At 40.1% G+C, this 22279-nt stretch overlaps 1 protein-coding gene across 1 annotated transcript in view; it reads left to right on the forward strand.

Annotated features, from left to right (window-relative positions):
- The window catches only part of PLCXD3 (phosphatidylinositol specific phospholipase C X domain containing 3), a 163058-nt gene that overhangs the window by 105763 nt on the left and 35016 nt on the right, over positions 1–22279 (forward strand). Inside the window, exon 2 of the mRNA XM_077763424.1 lies at positions 1414–2122. Coding sequence (XP_077619550.1) covers positions 1414–2122 — 709 coding nt within the window. The remainder of the gene's footprint in view (positions 1–1413; positions 2123–22279) is intronic.

Here is a 22279-nt window from a genome sequence, read left to right on the forward strand (position 1 = left end):
ATATAAAGGGAATGTGTGTGTGTGTGTGTGTGTGTGTGTGTGTGTGTGGGTGGGGTGGGAGAAGTGTAAGAAGTAGAACAAGGTGTGTCTGTTTTGGTTTCAAGAGAAGTAAATCAAAAGTGGGGCAACAAAGTCTAAGGAAGCCTGAGTAATAGATGGGGAATGATGACATCTGCACTTTCTAATGTGTGAAAAATTCAGGAAATCTTAGTTTCACTTTACCTGTTCAGTAGGTCATGCCCAAGAATTAAAGAAGGCTTTAGAAAGTAAAATTAAGGGGCGCCTGTGTTGCTCAGTCCATTGAGAGTCCAACTTTGGTTCAGGTCATGATCTCATGGTTGGTGAGTTCAAGAGCCCCACATTGGGCTCTCTGCTTTTAGCACGAGCAGCTTTGAATCCTCTGTATCCCTCACTCTGCCCTCCCCCACTTACACACACATGTGTGCTCTCTCTCCCTCAAAAATAAACAAGCATTAAAAAAATTAAAACTTGAAATAATTTTTCTTTATTAGATCCAATAATATTTTAAATGGCACTCTGTACTTACAGGCAAATCATGCACATGTTCATTGCTACATTTGTGGGGTTTTGTATTTGTACTAGACAAAAATAATAATTAAACTAAATGATAATGATTAAATAAATAATAAAAATTATAAATTAAATAATTAATAATNCAAACCAGGAGATCATGACCTGAGCTGAACTCGGACACTTAACTAACTGAGCCACTCAGGCTCCCCTATTAGTTAATTTTTCTAAATTGTTTATTCAATATGAGAAAAGTACTTGGCTTCATCCAAGTTCACCATTGCTCAAATGAATGGTCAGGAATGTTGTTAAATATTATCAACATTGTACTGTCTTCTGGCTTCTTTCTCCCTTACCCTAACCCTGTGACCTCTTGTACTTTCCAACATGTATGAGGTAGTAGTTCATATGTTGATCATCTGTCCATGAAAAGGGCTTCTTTATTCATTGACACAAGCTCTCAACCATTAAAATCAACTCAAAATGAATGGAAAGGGCAAGATCATAGACAACGTATTTAGAAACCAGAGAATCCCCGTAAATTCCACTTTATAAGTGTTCACTTATGCCACCTCTATGGGAAGCCAATCCTAATGAAAACATTAAATTCTTTGTTGACAGAAGTAGAAGGTGATCATTTGTACTTAAAATATTGACCAGAAGGGATTTTTAAATCATTTTACAATCAGTTTGGTCTGTTGAAGTGCTGTGTGTACTGTATAGCCTTTAAAGGACCTTCCTAAAACATGAGACTGAACAAATACTACTTATTATTTCCTTTGGTTCATGTGAGGGAGAAATATGGACATTATAAGAGGGAACGAAGTTGGGAAGAACAAAAGACTGAACTATAACCACATTATGCCTTGTTATTCCTTCTAGGATCTCATGATTCCTTCAGCTTCTACATTGATGAAGCCTCTCCAGTTGGGCCTGAACAGCCAGAAACCGTCCAGAATTTTGTCTCTGTGTTTGGAACTGTAGCCAAAAAGCTGATGCGGAAATGGTTAGCCACTCAAACGATGAACTTTACTGGCCAGCTAGGAGCTGGGATCCGTTATTTTGATCTCCGAATCTCCACCAAGCCCAGGGACCCCGACAATGAACTCTACTTTGCTCATGGTTTGTTCAGTGCCAAAGTCAATGAAGGCCTTGAGGAGATTAATGCATTCCTCACAGATCACCATAAGGAGGTAGTATTCTTGGACTTCAACCATTTTTATGGGATGCAGAAATATCACCATGAAAAACTGGTCCAGATGCTGAAAGATATCTATGGAAACAAGATGTGCCCAGCGATTTTTGCCCAGGAAGTTAGTCTAAAGTACCTGTGGGAGAAAGACTATCAAGTGCTTGTCTTCTACCATAGTCCAGTGGCTCTGGAAGTGCCCTTTCTCTGGCCTGGGCAGATGATGCCAGCACCCTGGGCCAACACCACAGACCCGGAAAAACTGATCCAGTTTCTTCAGGCGTCCATCACTGAGAGAAGAAAGAAGGGCTCGTTTTTTATATCTCAGGTGGTACTGACCCCTAAAGCTAGCACTGTGGTCAAAGGAGTGGCCAGTGGCCTCAGAGAAACGATCACAGAAAGGTAAGTGTCTTAAGGTATCATAGAAAAACTCTTAAGGAATTTAACCCAAATTCATAGAGCTAGTAATGGACAGAGCTAAAAGTTATACTTACATGTATTAATATCCTAGGGCTGCCACACATCATACCACAAACTGGGTGGCTTAAAACAGAGGAAACTTACTATCTCTCAGTTGCAGAGGCTAGACCTCTGACATCAGGGTTTCAGCAAGGTCAACTCCATCTGATGGCTTTGAGGGGGAATCTTTTCCATGCCTCCTCACTAACTTCTGGTGATGGTTGACAAGTCAATTTCTTGGCTTATAGATACACCGTTCCAATGCCTGCCTCCATCTTCACATGGTATTCTCCCCATGTATGTTTGTTTTCACTTCTTATAAGGACACCAGTCATATTGGATTAGAATCTACCCTAATTATATCATATTAATTATGTCTGCAAACACCCTATTTCCAGATGAGGCACAGTTATGAATACAGGGGATTAAGACTTTTCAACGTATTTTTTTTCTAGGACACAGATCATTACATAGCACCATGCATTTTGACTCTGTGTCCAGTTATATTTTCGTAGCCCTCCTTTCACATTTGTATAGATTTTACAGATTACAAAGTCTATTCTCTATTTCTTGTAGACTTGTTTTACATACCTAATTCCACCTGATCTGCACAACAATCCTAGGAAGTAGATATTGTCTCACAGATGAAAAGTGAGGTTTAGAGAAGTGAAATGTTTTCTTTAAGGCCAATTGGACAATGAATGAAGAAACAAAGACTCAAATCCCATTCTTCTCACACCATATTCTATCCCTTTACTCTATACCATAAGCAAGGATCATTCTCCAGAGCATGCACATCCATTTGGCAAGCCCAGCTGCACATGTTAGAGTGGTGCTTACTTGTGAAGTATAATTTAAGCAATCATCAAAGATCTCTAGCTCTTTCTCATGAGTATGATACAACATGTAGAATTGTACATATTGTTTATTCTTTTGAGTTAAAGTATTAACCAAAGCAACTATTGTCTGAAGAGAAAATACAATTCTTATGAGACTTTATCTTAAACTTTAATTGATATTTTGAATCATGGTAAGGAGATAGAGCATACATAGTTTGCTCAAGGTCTTTGTAGGCAAAGACAAGGAGATGAGGAGTAAAGATTAGGAGATGAAATAGTATGGATGGACTCCTGGCATAGTATGTAGAGTAGGGAATGGCAGGAGATGAGGCCTGAAGTGGGGCAGGAACATACTTGTAAGAAAGCCTATAGCCAGGCTAATGAAAGAATTTCATCTTCTGAACAAAGGGGAGCTAGAAAATTGAATGTATTTAGTGGCACAGTGACTTGACCGGATCTGCATCCTAGATAGATAATTGGTGTACTATGGAGGCGGAGGATTGGAGAAAGTGGATAGTAAAGAGGTTCTCAGAACTGTTTCGGCAAGGTAATACAAGCTAAACTGAGGAAATGAGAAAACACAGAAGGGGATGGTATCCCGCAGCAAAAATTAGAATTATTTGACTATTTAGCTATGTGGTATGAATGCGAGAGAAGAGTTCGGGATAAAGTTTCTTCTTGAGAAGTAGAATGAGCGATGCAGACATTTACAGAGTCAGAAAACAAAGACTTAGGGAGGAGGTGGGAAAGCTATGTCGGAGTTATGCTAAGTTTAAAGTGTGAGTAAAGCATCCAGTAGATGTGGCCAATTGATCATTAGGAATATGAACCAATTCAAGTGGCAAATTAGTGGCATTTTTTGGCAATGAAAGCCACAAGCCATTTGAGTTGAAGGGTTCCTCCATACAGAATTGTAACTTCTCTCTGATATTCAGATATTAGCTGAGAGCTCCTGCTCTTTAAAATTTTAATGTGATTCCCAGCTCGTCATTGTACATCCTATGCCAAGTACGAGCTTTCCCTAGGATTTCTGCTCATGTCTAGATTTCATACATTCCTATAGTATGAATGCTTGCTGCTTCTGGATTATATCATTTTGTGGATTGATTGTCCCTGTAGAATCTGAGACATGAACCTTGCTTCTTGCTCAATTTCTAAACTGGTTTTAAGATTTTACTGAGGATTTGAGGCAACAGGATAGGTTTTATAATTATAGTAATACAATTAATTTAAATTTAATTTTAGGCTTGTCTGTAAGTACAAATATTCTGGCCCGGGATATCTTCCCCATGACTGTATCACTTTAACCCCACACTCAAGTCTTGTGGTTAAACCCTCTCCTCCACCTGCTCCTCCTTGTCTTTTTCTCATCTCTTTTCTTCCTCCAGCCACAGGTTGTCTTGGAGATTCCACACTCTCCTCGATTCTTATGCCAAACTATTCACCTCTCTTCTGGCCCTAAGGCTTAGCTAGTCCCATCAGACCAAGAAGGCTTTGTATTTGATAGCACCACCTTCTATAAAAGTTCATTGTTTTGGCAAATAACAACTTACCACCTCTCTTACATTCTTAAAAATGAGAGAGTTCTAGTGTATACACATAAGATTGTGTTCTCAACTATACCCCACTGCTGGAGTCCAGCTCCAGCTGGTCCAGGGGTCCCTGAAGGATGGATGGTGTCAGCAAGAGAGAGTGAGAGAGCCCTAAGATTCTTTCTGATCACCAGGCAGGCATCTCTGCACTGTCAGTTTTGGTGTCTTTATTTATAGGACAAATGATAACATGGCATCAGAAAATGGAATTTTTACAATGGATAGTTCTTTGTGATAAGACACTTTGGAAAGTGTACAGAAACAGGTTTTACAGAAGTATTCTTGCAGAACTACCCCAATTATAGTGAGGTTGAGTAACTAAGAAAACAACAGGGTGTTCTTAGTGAAAAACAAGATAACATACACATTTTAATAACGCTAAGATTAAGTCATAGGTTAAGTTGTAGATACTCTTATCCATCCTCATCACAGCTGCCAGTGTGAGGGAAGGTGTTTGTGGAATGTAGACCTTAGGGAAGGGACTGCTATACATCATCAGTTAGCAAAGGTATATGTAGTAACTTATGTTCTGCCCTTATCTGTTCCTTCTCTCTAAGTTAGGCTCTTTGTTTCCAGGCAAGACTTAATTGTTGAGTTATATTCCTTATGGCATCGGAGAGCCAACAGTACCTTTAAAGAGTTTAGTTCATTTCCAGTACATAGAATAGCCTCTTCGAGTGCATTTACCTTTGTGTCTAGTTTTTTGTCTATAATTTCTTGAATACCTAGGGCATGAGAAATATTTTTGGTTAGTTGATTTACATGTTGAGCTGTATGAACCTCTTGAACTAACAGAATGGTAGAAACTGAATTGTACACGTAAAGGTCAATCTTTTATGAGTAAGGGTCATTAGCCTGTTCATAGCTCAAGGGAAAGTATTTAGGAAAACAGGACCTGTCGGAGACATGATGTCTGCTCCCATAATCAAAAGAAGAAGTTCCCACAGTAAGTTCCTTCACAAGGTGCCGTCATCATACCAGGGCCAGAATAAGGGGACAAGTCACTCCCAATACCCATCAACAAGGTACCTTGGGGGTCAGTGCTCAAGCAGAAATAATTGAGTGAGGGTGCATATCAGTTGTCATCTGAAGGCAAGAGCCTTGCAAACTTGCCTTAACCTCACAAGGAACTTTCTTGACTAGTGGGCTCAGAATGGCCCCCAACACGCCAAAGAGGCCCCAGATTTTGAGGAGTCCCTGAGGACCCATTAGAGGTAGGGCAGGCAGGAGGGGACTGAGAATCGGCCAACTCCAGTATTCTTTATTCTCACTACATCTTTAATGAAGGAAGCTTCATCTCTAAATTTTACATATTGGGCATGAAAGGAGTCTTCCCTTTCCTTCTTTACCTTCTGTTGTCTAGTTCTATATTTAAGAAGAGACTTTCCCATATAATATGCCTGCTTTGCATTTGGCCAAGAACCATACCCTGATTTTACCTGTGTAGGGAACAACCTTTGGGAAGTTAAGAAGAAAAATCTACTCAGGGAATAGATGACTTTCATTTTTCTCTCATACAGCATTTCATGCAGTTAGGTCTTTGCAAGTTATAGGTTGAACTGCTCTTTGGTACTTATGCTATAATACAGTATTAGTAAAGTAGGGTTTGTGGAAAGAAGGTCAAATAAGTTAGGGAAGTGCTGAAAATTATATATCTACATAACTCTCTCAAAAGATTCAATCTTTAGCATATAAAAGTCACTAACAAGCATTTTAATGAAGAATTCTGTTTAAATTGAACTAATACAGTGTTTTGCAAACATTTAATGTTTTTTCAGATAGCATTTATTAACAGCCCATAGAATTAATTTTGAGAAACTGTCCTCTGTCATCTGCTCTAATTCAGAACTTTTCACTTGCTTCTGGCATACATATCTGGAATAGTAGGGCTGTGTCACTGAAAAGGTAGAAGAAAGAGGTGCCTGCGTGGTTCAGCTGGTTATGTGGTTACGAACCCCAGTCTTCATTTCGGCTCAGGTCATGATCTCATGGTTCAGGAGATCAAATCCTGCCTTGGGCTCCGTATAAAAGCCTGGCTGGGATTCTCACTCTCTCCCCCTCTCTCTGCTCCTCCCACTACTTGTGTGGGAGCTCAGTCTTTCTCTCTCTCTCTCTCTCAAAAAATAAATAAATAAACTTGATTAAAAAAAAAGAAAAGGGGAAAGAAAAATTTAAAAAGTAGAAATGCAGACCTTATAGGTAGAATCAACTTTTTTTTCCCTCTCTAGTATTATGAAAATTACTTGCAAATGATTCGCAAATATATCTGAACCTGACCATTATGAATAGAGTTTGTCTCTGTGCTAGAAAGACCTCCTTGTAAACAAATTGCAATGCCTGTATTCTGCGCACGGTGTTCATGTGAAGCTCCTGGTTTTCTTTTTATTTGATTTGACATATTTCAGCCTTCTGTGTAAGGCTTATAGGAAAAGGTCATTGTCAGTCCTTGGATAGTAAAGATAATTTACTTAATTCTGAAAGAGTCAGTGAAAGAACACTTGACTCCCCAAGGACTTAGTGCTTCTCTTTTCTCATCAAGTGATAAAGCCCATGAAGACTTTCTGCCACTTTCCTCTTGCTATTGTGCGTAAAGGTGCTCATTCAGAAAGTCCTACATTAACACCAAAGGATGTAACGAGACTCTCCTTTGCCACCAAAGGAGCCACTAGGCAATTTTAAGACCTTCCTGGACCTTACGTATTTTCATCTGCAAAGTTTGGAGTTTGAACTAGATTATCTACAAGATACTTTCCAGTTCTAAAATCCTACATTTCTAAGATCCTGCATGTGACTAGTTTCTCTATAATGTTTTATGATGTCTAATATGTGAACTAACAAAACTGTGAGCACATGCATTTAGAAAACAGTATTTGAAGGTGTGGGTGGCTTTTAGGGAAACTAAATTCAGGTAGTGTAGCTTTCAATCTAGCCACTGGTTCCAAATATTGCAGATGCATTCTCCACATTTTAGTAATGCCAAAAGACACAGATTTTTTTATTTCTTAAAGACCTATTTTTAATTTATTTTTCAAACACCAGCTTTTGCACCTCACCCCCACGGAATTCACACATTCTTAAAAAGAAGGTGTGCAACTTGAGTCAAGTCCTTCTCTAATTTATGGAAGTTTATTAAATTATAGGTTTTGTTAGTTTAAAAAAATCAGTTAGACCACCTGTCAGAATATTTAGGGAGCAATGCATCTTTGCAAGTAAATTGGTGCTGAATTAATTTAGACAAGGTTTATACTGGCCAATAATTTAGATGATGATGATGGTGGTGATCATGATGATGATAATCATTATCATCTATTTTAAGTGTTCCACATCTTGTTAATACTGTGCTCACTGCTCTGCCCATTTTCCCTCATCATCACAGTCATTGTTTTGAGGATAAGGTAAAATATTAAGGACGTAATTGGTTGTTGGTTGCCTGTTAATAAGTACCAATATCACCCAGCTGGGAAAATGAAGACAACTATATTTGTTGAGCACACATTATGTGCCAGGCACTGTACTAAGTGTTTTGCATGAATTGTATCCATTTAATCTTCCCTCCAGCCTTGCAAGGTAAGTATTATTAAATATATTAGAGATGAAAAACTGAGGCTAAGAAATGGCTTGTACTTTGCTCAAAACTCTCATATTGGTAGCAAAACCAGGATTATTATTTGGGTTTATTTGACTCCAAGTTCTATGCCTACTCCTGCAAATTAGGTAAAATTCACATTTCTCAGCGGTGGGTATATTTAATATGTTATCTGTCATCTTGGAGGGCAGAGTCAAGTCTAGGGGTTTGCCATGGTTGGGGTAGGCAAGGCTAATGAGCAGTAGATTTGAAGTGTGTGGTTTTCCTCAAGAAAGTGAACCCAGGGGGTGCCTGAGTGGATCAGTCTGTTTATCTAACTCTTGGTTTCAGCTCAGGTCATGATCTCACATTTGGTGAGTTCGAGCCCCATGTTGGGCTCTGTGCTGACAGTGCAGATTGTCTCCCTCTCCTTGTCTCTCTCTGACCCTCCATGCATGCTCGCTTTCTCGCTCTCACTCGCTCTCTCTCAAAGTAAAGAAAAAATTAAGGAAAAAAAAAGAAGAAGAAGACAAACCAAGGTAGAATGCTATCCTGGGGACCCTCATGGAAGCACCACTATCTGATAACACAAAGGAAGGGAATTTAAAGCTGACTTGGCTTTTGCCTCCTTGCCTTGTGCCTGTTGCCCATTTGACTGTTTCCACTGAGCCAGGAAACTGAAGCCAGGAGTATGCTAAATGGTTGCCCAAAGTAACAGAAGTAACTGGCAGCAAACATGGGATCACAATCCAGGTCTCTTGGTTTGCCAGCAGAATTCTGTCCTCTACGCCTTAGGGAAGGATGAGGACAGAGGATGGACAAGAAGACTAAGGAAGGTCAGAGATCGTCAGACTGCAGAGACCAACATGGAAGGGTCAGCTGGCTCTCTATCTACACTGTGTGCAACATAAGAAGATGCCTAGAACCTTGACTGGAGGGGTCAGACGTCAGGCCTGAGATGGGCCATCAATTTTGTGCAGGGCTGACCTTTCATGGGTTCTCTTTCTGCCTCGTGAACACAAGAAACTCTAATATTTCCATCCTATGGGGACATACTCCAGTTCACAACCATACCTCAAACAACACCTCTGCTGCCCAATTTACCCTGTTGTTGCCTGGACCCAGCAGGTGTGGGGCTGGACTCTGGGAAGTTGCTCACCTGTAGCACCGGTCACCTTAGCAGCTTCAGGGAGCTCACGAAGGGTGGAGGCTCAGAATGGCTCAAGGCAGCTTGGGGTGACAGAAGACAGCACCAATCACCAATCTCCATGAAAGGCAACTTTCTGGCTCTGTGTTCCCCACCCCACCCCTGCCCCATCATGCCCAGCCCAGCCCCACCCTGCCCTGCTCTGCCCCACACTGCCCAGCACCTCCATGCCCAAATGGGTCAGGGCACAGGTAGAACAGCTGATAATGGATTAGTCTGTTCAGTAACAGGGAAGGCTGCCTCCTCAGGCTACACAGGCTGTAAGAGAAAGAACATCAAGGTGACTATGGAAAATCAGCATTAGAATAATCATTGTTTCCATCATAAGGTTTAATTTCTTCAACATATACTTATGGAGGCTTCATTTGTTCAATAGGTATTATTCTTGATTTACAATTTAAGAAACTCAATGTCAGAAGAAATAATTTGTTCAAGTGGGGCCTGAACCAGTGCTGGGATCAATTCGGAATCTAGGTCTTTTGAACTACTAGAAAGAGGGGTCTAGCTTGTAAATAAGAAGGAAGTTCCAGAAAGCAACCTTTTGCTGAGCCCAAGGCTTGACAAATGGGGCCGTGCTTAGGGAGCTTTTTTTTCTTTTAAAGTGCTATATTCCTTTTTTATTCTTATAGTTTATTGTCAAGTTGGTTTCCATATAACACCCAGTGCTCATCCCAACCAGTGCTCTCCTCCATGCTCATCACCCATTTTTCCCTCTCCCCCAACCCCCATCAACCTTCGGTTTGTTCTCAGTATTTAAGAGTCTCTCTCTCTCTCTCTCTCTTTTTTTTTTTTAGTTTTTAAGTTTTTATTTACTTTTTTTTTTTTTTACATATAGTTTATTGTCAAGTTGGTTTCCATATACACCCAGTGCTCATCCCCACAAGTGCCCTCCTCCATGCCCATCCCCCCACTCCCCCACATCCATCCGTCCTCAGTTTGTTCTCAGTATTCAAGAGTCTTTTATGGTTTGCCTCCTTCCCTCACCTTAGCTATTTTTTTTCCCTTCCCCTCCCCTATAGTCCTCTATTAAGTTTCTCCTGTGAATAATACCTATTTGTTCAATAGGGAGTATTTGTTGAAATGCAAATTCCTGTGTGCTTCCCCAGAGGCTCTGATTCATGAGTCTGTGGCTCAGAGTTTTCCATTTCTAACAGCCTCCAGGTGAGTCCTTCTTTGAGTAGCACTGCTCCCCTCTGCAGTCAACCTGCACCTCAACCCCCACCCCAGCAACAAATGAACTTGGTTTTAAGAAACCTGGAAGGAGCAAGTCAACCCCAAAATGTATCAGTCCCCTTCCAATCCCAGGTTCATGTAGTTCTTCCTTAAGCCCTGACTTCTCACCCACAGACCCTGCTAGATGTGTTGTGTCACTAAGGTAGAGCTACCCATAACTGATTCCAAAACAAATGGTCCCCTACTATTGTCTTTCCCGCACCTTCTCTCCCATGTCACAGAGCTCTATCCTAGGATTATTGTGCTGCAGAAACATGGGCAAGGCTTTGGGAAGGTTCTCTTTGTTCCTCTGGGCTCACAAGCACTTTCCTTTACAGGAAGCCTTAGTAACGTTGAGACTCGGTGTCTTCCACCCAAACCAGTTAACATTACAGCACTTTGCAACTCAGCAGCCTCCCCAGTCCCGATTTCAAACAGTAAAAAGAAGATTCTGTAACAACTTCCAACCATAAGGCCATGTGACACAAGAGTGATTCCTGCCTGGGCCCTGCTGGGGCGTGGCACGAGGGAGGGCTGTCTGTACCTCTCTCTGTTTTCACAACTTTCCACCCAAGCATTTTTAAAACAGGAGTGCACCTCAAAGCTCACCCTCTCCTTCATTCTGCCAAGGTTGTATGATTAAAGTACAGGTGAATACAGGCAGGCATCTTTCATTATCTGGGTCAGGAAAGTCAGACTAGAGAGAACGCCATGCTGTTGGGAAGTCAGACACCCATTGAGTGCCTGGGGGATGTGTGTGTGTGTGTGTGTGTGTGTGTGTGTGTGTGTGTGTGTATCAAAGAGAAAGAGACAGGGGAGGGGAGGGAAGCTTAGGAGTGTGTGTGTAGAGGAGGGAGGGGGTGTGTGCGAGAGCAGGGAGAGAAGGAGGGAAAATACATATACTTGTCTAACAGGCATGGCGTAGGATAGAGGTTTACCCACTTTAATCTCTCTGGGTCTAAATTTTCTTATGGGGAATTGCTTGGCAGATTGAATTTAACATCTGCAGAGGAAGTAGCCTAGTATGCAACCGGCATTCACAAAAAGCTGAGAGCAGGTGGGTTGATGGTGGGCAGAGGGAATAAAGATGGAGGCCCAGACAGCAGGGGTGTTTAGTCAGTCAGATTGTGGCACAGTAATCTGGGGACTTCAGCCAGCCACTGAGGGGATAAGAAGGCTTGTTTGGGATTTGAAATAAACCAAAACATGTATTGTCAGTGGATGAGCCAATAAGTGGTGTCTGTTTGAAGAAGTAAAATAGGTCGGGTCTGGACAGCACAGGCCACATACTGAGGCGCAAGGAGGAGCCTTCAGGCTGGTGCTTGCTTTCTGCCCTGTGCTCACAGGGCTCCTGAAGGGAAGCACAAGCCCATTCCACTGAACGCTCATCCAAGGGGAAGAGCTCCACTCTGGAGAGACATTATTTAAAACTGGGGGAAGAGGAAGCATTGCCACGTCACTGGACACAAATATATAGTTGGCCACACTAAGCTTCCTTGTTTCAGCAAAGGAGAACCCCCCCACTGGAAACCCTGAGACATCCCAGTGAGAGGGTTAGAAGGGACTTTTACACCCTAGAGAAATGGGGCTTAAGGTGGATGACTTGGGGAAAGGTTTAAGGAAGTGGAGGTTCTGTCTAGATTGGACACTGTGAGAAAGCAAGGATAATTCTATAATTGGGTATCTCCATAAGTCTTATTTATTTATTTTTAATATTTTTTAAATATTTATTTTGAGAGAGAGGGTGAGCACATGAGAGGGGGAGGGGCAGAAAGCAGGAGAGAGAGAATCCCAAGCAGGTTCCCAGCTATCAGTGCAGAGTCCATCATAGGGCTTGATCCCACAAACCATGAGATCATGACTTGAGCCAAAAACAAGAGTCTGATGCTCAACCACCTGAGCCATCCAGGCACCCCAAGTTCTCTTTTGTTTTAAGGTTTGTTTGTTTTTTTTTTTTTATCTGAGAGAGAGGAGGAGAGAGTGAGTGGGAAGGGGCAGAGAGAGAGGGAGAGAGAGCATGTCAAGCAGCCTCCACACTCAGCACAGAGCCTGCCTCGGGGCTCAATCTTACTACCTGAGCCAACCTCATAACTGACTGAGCCACCAAGGCTCCGCATGAATTATTCCTGTCTGCAGGGCCACAGGAAGGATAAACTATAACTGGCAAAGGAGTTGAAGTCATTTATTTTACTCTAGAGAGGGAGATGTTTGGTTACTTTGTGAGTGATCTTGTTTTTGTGCTCAGACAAAATTACAAAGTATCCGTTTTTATCCCACTGCCTCATGATCTCAAGTTACCTAGTCTGAGGTTGGTATTCGGGGAGCTTGTTCAGATCCGACAGGAGCATAATAAGGCCTAGTTGTGTCAGGCCAGCTTCTAAATGTCAGTGGTGGCTTTTAAATGTCTTTTCTCCCTTTTCAGTGCAATGCAAGGAAGAAATATCACTTACTTCTATTTGCCTCTGGTATGAATTAGGCTTTCTGTTCTCACTGAAATACAGACTGGATCTGTGTAGAAGCCCAGACCATTTTGGTAATGAAGCCAATCCAAGAGTTGGCGATACCCTAGCCCAGGTTCATCTATGGAGAAGGAAAACTCTTCACAGTGAGCCATATTGACAATCTTGATATTCTTTCTCTGTGGTCTTAAGTTTCTGCCTGTCCCATTGGGAAAGGATTGGGACTGAACGGCAAATATAAGCAACCCAGGTGGTAGATAAGAAAGGAGTTGAGGGTGAGGAAGAAATGTGAGAACACAGAATTTTATAGAGAATTGCTGATTCTTTGTTATTTGTGACTATTCCAACTTCCTTCCCAAAGCATCACAACTTATTGAGGGCACAAAGAAGCAAAAGGTGAGACTCAACTGTCACATTTACAGTTGAATTGTTTTCTTGCCCTTTTTGGCAGGGGAGGCATATCCACCTGGGCTTGTTTGAATGGATGCCCTTCAAGACTTATTTGTGTTGGGTGTGGAGACACAGCTTTGGGTGACTGATCTACTCACTCCCAAGGGTGACTCCAACAGGTATATAAATACTTATTTAAGTGAGGTGTATAAGCTAAATCTTCTCTGTCAAAGGGTAAAGGGGTGGGGCATTGCTTTACGTGCACCCCACCTAACAACATTGTTACACAACTCTCAAATGACTTAACTAACACCACTCTAAGCAATGACATTTCAGCTTTTAATTTATCACATTCAGTTGATAAAATATTTTCCTCCATAATGTTTTCACTATAACAACAACAATTTAAAAAGCCGTAAATATGATATTTTCTCAGGATCTCTGGCTTGGGGCATTTCAGAAGAAAATACTACCTGCATCGGCTGCAGGCTGTCATCTCTGGCTTCATGGTATAGAGCACAGATCTTCCCACTCTTGACCTGTACGTCTGGGATTGTAGCCTCGCTAAGTAACTTATTTTAAAGCACTAAAAATAATTAGACAAGACTAGATAGCAACTTGTTTGTCATAATAGATTTTTTTTCAGAAATCGCAAGCATAGCTTGAATTTTTTACTTTAAAATATTCCTTCCTCCCACCCCCTCTTCACTTACTTCCCTGTGGCCTCAGCTGTTAAAAGAAAAGAAGCTTACAAGTTGTTTCTGGAGCTGTGACATCCTTTCTTGAAGGAGTGGTGTGTGGCAGTGAGGCTGTAACGTGTGATTTCATTAGTGGATGCTGAGAGTGCTGCTGCCCTTTGGAAATGTATGAGAGATTTGGCCAGTATAAAACTGAGTGAATTCACCACGTAGCTGCTGCCTCTCTGAATACTAAACAGAAAAGCTGTTGCCAATATGATTTAACTAAGGTTGGAAAATGAACCAGTCAAGAGGATAAATAACACAGTAACAAGTTATTCATGAATGTACATTTTTCAGATGTTTTGGTTCATTTTTGAAGAGTTTAATTTAGATAGCCTGTTTCTCCAAATAAAATACTTGTAAGAAATAGCTTATAGTGAAACGATGGTAGGGAAACTAGGTTAGATAGTTCAGTCTAATTTAAACCTGTCAGCAGATTCCCTTTGTTGATTTGGGGGGACATATGATGAAAAAGAAAATAGCCTGGAAACTTAGTTTTATTCCTGGCTTGGTTTTACATTTACTGGTTAGCAGTTGAAGGTTTATTTAATGAACTTGACCCTTATTGCCATTCACAAGCAGAGCAGGCCACCACGTGCATTTCTCCTGGTTTTCTATGACAGAGGGAGAATTGCACACCTTGCGCACATACCGACACACACACACACACACACCCCTCATTGCCACTGTGGGCTTACACTTTACCCATGTGATCTAAGCAGCCCCCAAACAAGATATAGCCAAAGACTCTTGTATCTGATAAAGACCCTGTAATGTCATGGGCACGGGGGCAAGTGTTTTGATGTCTCCATGACATGGTGTCCAAATAAAGGCGTATTCAATAGTCCACATTTTTTGCTCCAAGTAGCATTACGTAGCCAGCTTGAGATTGAAAAGGTGGTGTGTGTGTGTGTGTGTGTGTGTGTGTGTGTGTTGAAAGGTGTAAGAGAGATATAATGAAAATAAACAGAAATCTACTTTTCTCTCAGCATCTGTCAGAGTGTATCTTCCAACTGGGGTGCAGAGTGTATTCAAATAGCAGATGTGGTGCTCTCACCTAGTTTCAAAATTGTTCTGAAGCATACATGTACATTCTTTTAGTTTGCTCCAGACCTTATATTTTCTTTAGTGATTTTCTTGAGGCATTTCTTTAGCAATCGAGTTATGAAAATTGTTTTTCCTATTCCAGCATTGCATGGCTTATCTTTGCGATATTTTGAGGCTTTTGTCTTTCTGTAACTCTTGCTAAAAATTCAGATAGAACTTAGATATGGTGGAATAGAGAGGGGAAGAAAATAATATAACGCAGTTGGCGAACGTTTTTTATGCTTTGGGTTTAAAGAATTTTAATTTCTATTTTTAAAATGACCCAAGAAGTTTTTCCCAGAATCTCAGCTCAAGAATCCATCCATCTTTTGAATCAGCCAGTCACTCAACCAAAAGGAATGTATTGAGACCATGCTGTGGGCTTGGAGTGGGGATAAGAGAGGCATGATATAGTGTCTTATAAAATATTGCCTCCTCATCCTTGGGTTATAGGGTGATCTTTTTGGAATTTGAGATTTATGTAAGAGACAGAATTAGAGAATGGTACATGACAGAATTTGCAACTGAATACTAACATCAATGCAGATTTCATATGTGATAGGAGCTCAAAAGAAGGAAAGATGACAAAAGTGACTTATATAATATCTCAGGACAATAATACACTGACCTTACCTGCCCTTTACCTTTCCTCAAACCATTGCAAAATGTTGTACACAAATATCAAAAGCATGTCTATTTTCTCTACTCAGATGTGATCTACTTTTGTGGTTCTCCAATCATTGACCATTGACAGTGGTAAAAAGCATCTTTTCTAAGGTAGAAAATTCTGCTTGATTTTGGGAACGTTTCCAGACAATAAGGTTGAGAGTAGGTCTACAAGTGAGAGTTCTGTGGTGGTTTGAAAGACCCAGCCACAGAAACTCAACACTTTGCGTACTAACTGGTGTTAGTGACTGCTGTTTATGAGAGAAGGGAAAATAAAGCCATTATGTGAAAGGATTTTCCTTTGACCACAAAATTCAGCAAGTCCCCTGAGAAAATTTGGTAACGATATTAGTCATATCTTATTTTTTTTAATTTGAGGTAGAAAACTATGCTTTTAGGCTTGACATTCTGTCCTGCCCACTGTATATGCCAAGATACAACCTTCGTTATCAAAAGTACATATCAGTGAAGTACATTCCTTCACTCACTGAATTACCTTGACAAGGGAGCCACCTTTGGGACTTCTGAAAGACAGCTGGGAAGCAACTTTGGACAAATATGGTTGGTCTTCGCACGAGTTTTTCCTCTCTTCCTTCTCAATTTTGCAGTGAAAAGGGACAATTTTATAGCAACTTGGCACAATGGTACTTCAGGAAGTCCCAGCTGTTCTGGCCCCAGCTGCCTGTGAGATCTAATAACATAGGGTGGGAATAACACATCTCCCAGAAGAGCGCACACATTTTACGTTGCTTTAATTTTCCTGCCAGTTAGACTTTTAAGATGCCAAATGTATCTCCAGGCAACCTCTGTGACAATTTAGTACCCTTTGGTAAAGGAGCTTAAGGCAAAGAAGGATTTTCAAGTGGCAAACAGCAGGGGCTACATTTACTCTTTTCATCGCCAAGGAAAAAGGCATGTACATACTTATGACACAGGGACACAGGGATATTAATGCTGACACTACTGAAGGATGCTAAAGAGACTGCGAGTCAGAATTCTCAGTCAAGGGCAGAATTTCTTAGCCTCAACACAACTGACATTTTAGACAGGATAATTTTGTGTCGTGAGGGACTGTCCTATGCATTGTATGACATTCAACAGCCTCCCTAGCTTCTACCACCTTGACCTCCAGTCAGAACAGTCAAAAATGTCTCCAGACATTGGTGTGTGTGTGTGTGTATGTGTGCGCATGCATGCGCGCGCGTGTGCAAATTCCCTCTAGTTGAAAACCACTGGCCGAGAGCAGCCACTGTACAGAAGATCTATGACAGTTACTTTTTCTGGATCTCAATTCCTTTACTTGTTAAACAAATGATACGAAGTGCTCGGGGATTAGGGAAACATAAAATATTTAGTTATATGGCTTGCTTTTTGTTTTTTTTTTTTGTCAAAGCAAATATGCCAAAATTTAGACATTCTTAGTGTCTGCTGCCTTCAGATTAGTCACCTTGGGAATTTACTTATCCATCCAAGTGATACTGAAGCAATTTTAAGACTGGTTTTAGTGGGGGTAAATCTTTATCTTTTCAGGATAAATTGGTTTTTGAAACAACCTAAACTCATTCGGAGCCAAGTTTAATAAATAAGGTGGGTGAAAAAAGCCAATAAATGCTGTTTGGAGTCAAAATCCAAATGGTACGATAATGAGGTTGATTTTCGTATGTGCCTCACGAACATACTCAGAAGGCAATTTCAGTAGAGGAGTTATAAAAAGATTTTGAGTCATCCTACCATTGATGGGATAAGTGAACAATCATCTCCACAGGTAACAATTCTGAATGATAGCTCACTTTCAGCTTCTAAGTTTTGGGGGAGTGTGTTATAAAAAGAACATCCCATGACCTTAGAGTCATACCTCATAGAATAGGGTAGTATAAGAGAAAATAGTTTTGATTCTTGAAAATATAATGTTTGTCTTTGAATATGTTTATTATTATTTATATTGTGTGGCTGGGCTAAGTGCCTGCACCTCAGAGTCACCAATAGATGCAGTCAGTCCCTAGTCCTCAAGGTGGTTACTTTCTAGTGGGGAGACATATTCATGAACAGTTTAATTCAACATCGTGTGGTAAGTGCTAAGATAAACCAGAAGCAGATGTTTACTGGTTTCTGAACCCAGCACTGCCATTTACTAATTATGTAAGCCAGGGGAAGTCAGTTTCATCTGCCTTCAGTTTCCTGATCTTGTAAAGTAAAGACATTGACTAGGCTTTGTCCCCTCTTCGGGCATCAGTACTCTAATTCTCTGGTAAGAGTGACATTTCCAAGGGCATATGAATTATAATGTTTTGTAAGGGAAATCTAATCATATGGTATCTGAACAATAACCTTTAGTTTCCTTTGAATTATTACCAAAACAGGAAGAAATACCCAATTAGATGTTCATGAATATCAACTCTTGAGAGACCTGACCTGTTACTGGTAGTCCATTATTAAAGAATGGTTGTAAATCAAATGAATTATACTGACTTTCTTTGTCCTGGACTCTGCAAGGCTATAATGAGCTATATGTAGCCTTGGTTGACCAGAAGCTGCTGTATCCTAAGAAAATGGCAAGCCGTGGAGAGTGAAGTAAAATGTTTATATTTAAAACTTAAATCGATAAGACTTTGTTATTCAAATCAATGCATTACTAGAAAAATAATGGGTGACATCCATAAACCTAGGGTCAAGTTTAGATGATTTACAGGGTGTCAGTCTCTGACCTCGACATCCTCAACTGTAACATAAAGAAATTGGAATGAGAAATTATATTTGTGAATAACTACAGTAGACATATCTGTTCTCATTTTAGACCTCCTAGCAATTGAATGATGCAGATATTTTCATTTCTACTTTATATGTGGAAAAAAAGAGGCTTAGCAAAGCAAACCAAATCACCCAGCTTCAATGGCAGAGCTGGATACAAACATATGTCTGCCTGATTTCAGAGTCTGTGTTTCTCTTTTAAGCCCTTACACATCAGTCCACATTCTAAGTTGTTTCTGATTAAGTTCTGAAATTGTGTGATTTTTTTTCACAAATAACCCAAAGCAGTAATAAGAAAGTATCATATTTACTAACAACTACAAAATGGAAGAGAAGAAAATGTTTCCATCTACTTCCAAATTCAGGGATTTTAAACAACAAATAACTTAAAAGTCCTATCAGAAGAGTAGCTTTTCCCAACATGTGAAAATGGCTTCCAAAGAGTGTCATTGATTCTTATCCAGAATATTTTAGTTTCCCAATGCTTTAGAGATAGAGGAAAAGGCAATCTAATTTTCAGATTATCTTCTTTGGCTAGTGTACTGACTGATATGCTAACATGAAAATAAGTGTGGTGTTCTATTTGGTGGCTTGTCCCCAAAGCAGCTACCTCCATCTCCAGTTTTAAACTTTCATCTCTGTGGAGCCTTGGTGATTAAAGGGTTTGTATATTAACATAGTGATAGTTCAAGACTAAAATAGTCAATTAAGTGAAATATCCCTTTTAACTATATTACTTTTTTATGTTGTAGATTTTAAAAAGCTACAGAGAATTATACAGCTAGAGGTTAGCAAGAGCTGTCAGATGTGACTTCCAGTAGGGTGGCAAAGCAGTCTCTCCTTTCATTTCTTTATTTCTTCATTTATTCTCCATCCTGGGAATGAGCTCATTCCATTGGGCATCTTGTTTGTGTTTTCTGTATAGTTCAAGAAGCTCAGAGGCTTCACTCTGGACACCGAGCTGAACTTGTCTTGACTCTGCCACTTGCTACGTGTGATCTTAGGCAAGTTTTTTTCAACGAGCCTCACTTTCTCCTCTGTAAGAGAGAAGTGAAAATACACCTGTCTCATAATGCTACTGAAGAGCATAAGCATGATAACCATGTAAGGTGTTTAGGACAGAGCCAAGCACATAGTAAGAGACAAATGTTGACTTTCGTCGTTATTATTATTAACAACAGTTTTATGAGGACACCCAACAGCATTCTGCTAAATTAAAAAAGTAAATAATTCTCTTTGAGAACCCAATTACCTAAGAAGAGATTTTATTATTGAGACTAATTAAATTTACTTTAAATAGAACTTTACTTTAATAGAGCTTATTGTTATGATTTGGATTTTCCAGTAGATGTGGATACACATAACAATTCCATACCAAGTGTTAGATGTTATGGGTCATCTTGCAGTATATATCTTGGGGTTTTGTTTTTCTCTAACATGAATATTACAGATTTCTATTAAGTTTCTCACTAGTTTTCTTATAATCATTTTAAAAACTAAACTTAAATCTGTTACAGTGATTGTGTACATCAGAATTACCGGCAGAACTTTACAATCTACATGCATACAAGCCCTTTCTTTGGAGATTCTGCAGTGGGCCTGGATATCCGTGTCATTTTGGTGTTGGTTTTGGTTTGAGAACCACTGGTGGACTATACCATGAGCTCGTTGAAGAGAAGGACCACCACCTTTCCAGTTGTGATGCTTCCTAAAATGGCTTACAATAGCTATTAAGTCTTTTCTGAGTAGTTTTGGAGGTCAGATATCATAGAAGAAAATGAAATAGAAATTGAGTTACGTATTCCAAAGAAACCAAGTCTTGCATGTTTTTAGAAATGAATTAATATCTAACAGATTCATAACTAGCCAAAGCCACCTAAACTTATTACAATAATAATTTTTAATTGATAACATCATCTTCTAAAATTTAATCTGTAATATTATTCTGACATCTATATTGGTTTATACCAAGGAGTAAAGACTAACCACAATGAACTAATAGCTTAAATACCTGTCCTTCAGGGATCTATTAACAGGTTGGGCTAGCTAGATAATGTTTACCAGGAACTGTGCTGAGAAAGACCTATTGTCGTTAATCACATTTCCATTGTTTAAATGCATCAAGCGATGCAGCAGGTTCTGTCACAAGTAAGCGTATATCCATCTCAGGGTGAGGTCAAGCGTGTCTGCACACGTTTGGTTGTCATAGTAAAACTGAAAATAATTCATTACATCTCTTCTGGGATCTCTGTCACCCTTGACAACAATTTGGTGTGACTGGGGTAATTGTGCAGCTAATTCTGGCAGCTAATAGTGGGCGCCTAGGACGTGCGAGTTTTCCACATCCCCATGCCACCCTCCATGTTTGCCACGTAGCTTGCAAAAACATCACGTGTCCCTCCAGCTGGCATGGCTTAGTGAGCATTCCCACTGCAGCCCTGTCAGCAAGAGATGGGAAGGGAGAAAGATTCCTTCTATCTCTAGGAGTCACTTCCCTGGGAGGTTTTGGAAAGGGTTGTTTCACAATATATTCGTGTGTTTCAGGATATATTATATCTGAAAGATTTGTTCAGGCATGGTACTCTGTAAACTGGATGAAAGTGAGGAGCCATTTTTATTTTTAAAACCAAAGATCCGCATAGTTTGAGAATTGTTGATACCCCGAATAATATGAAGCTTAGTATTTGTGTTAATGAAAGAATAATCAAAAAGAGTAACCCCAAAGTCAGTTAATAATAATAGTATCTCAACAATTGCTGATGCCTGTATTCTTAGATCCACACACCTTAAATGGTTGGCCCAAAGTCACTTGCTCATTTTTATTTAGGTCAAAATCTCCAGTTATCATGCCCAGTTTTCTCTCAATAACACAGGGCCATCTCTTGGTAGTAATGCCCACTATTGTAGTAAATTTCTCAGAGACATCAAGATGCCCAGTTTTCTTGGAGAAGTGATTGGGTAGTAAAGATAAATGGACTGGTTTTGCAAACAATTATTTCACGTAAGGTAAAAATTGAAGCCAAAGGAAATAATATGATGTCCAAAGGAAAAAGATACACATGTGGAACAAGAAACAAGTCCTAAGGTATGATGAGAAGTTATCTTCTTCTTCTCCTAGTATTATCCTGACCTATTCCAATCTAAACTTCACCCTGACCAACACCACCCACCCATCTCTACTTTCCAGATCTTCCATGCAACACACTCTTGTGATTAGGACAGTATGGATGGGAAGAAAGACATTTGGTGAAAGAAAACAATGCACAGATGTTCATTTCCTTTAAATGTGTATAATAGGTGTCAAACCAATTAAAGAAAAACTCTTGGGCACAGTTTTCCAGCTCCCTGAGTGAATATGTAGGTCCTCTTCAGGAGAAGCAGGGAGTGAGTTTGGATGGAGTGTAAATGAACACTGACTGTCCATAGCATGACTCTGTTAAGAGTTCAAAAAAAGATGCGGCTTCAGTCTTAAACAGGAGCATGGAGGTTAGGGTAGAAGTGGTTTGTGATGTTATCATTTCAGACAAATGCTTTGGAAACATCATTAATCAAGTTGTAAAATGTTCTAGAGATCAATGTCCCTGTTCCAGTTAGAA

The sequence above is a fragment of the Crocuta crocuta genome, unplaced genomic scaffold (assembly GCF_008692635.1).
Source record: "Crocuta crocuta isolate KB4526 unplaced genomic scaffold, BGI_CrCroc_1.0 scaffold4, whole genome shotgun sequence".
NCBI lineage: Eukaryota > Metazoa > Chordata > Mammalia > Carnivora > Hyaenidae > Crocuta > Crocuta crocuta.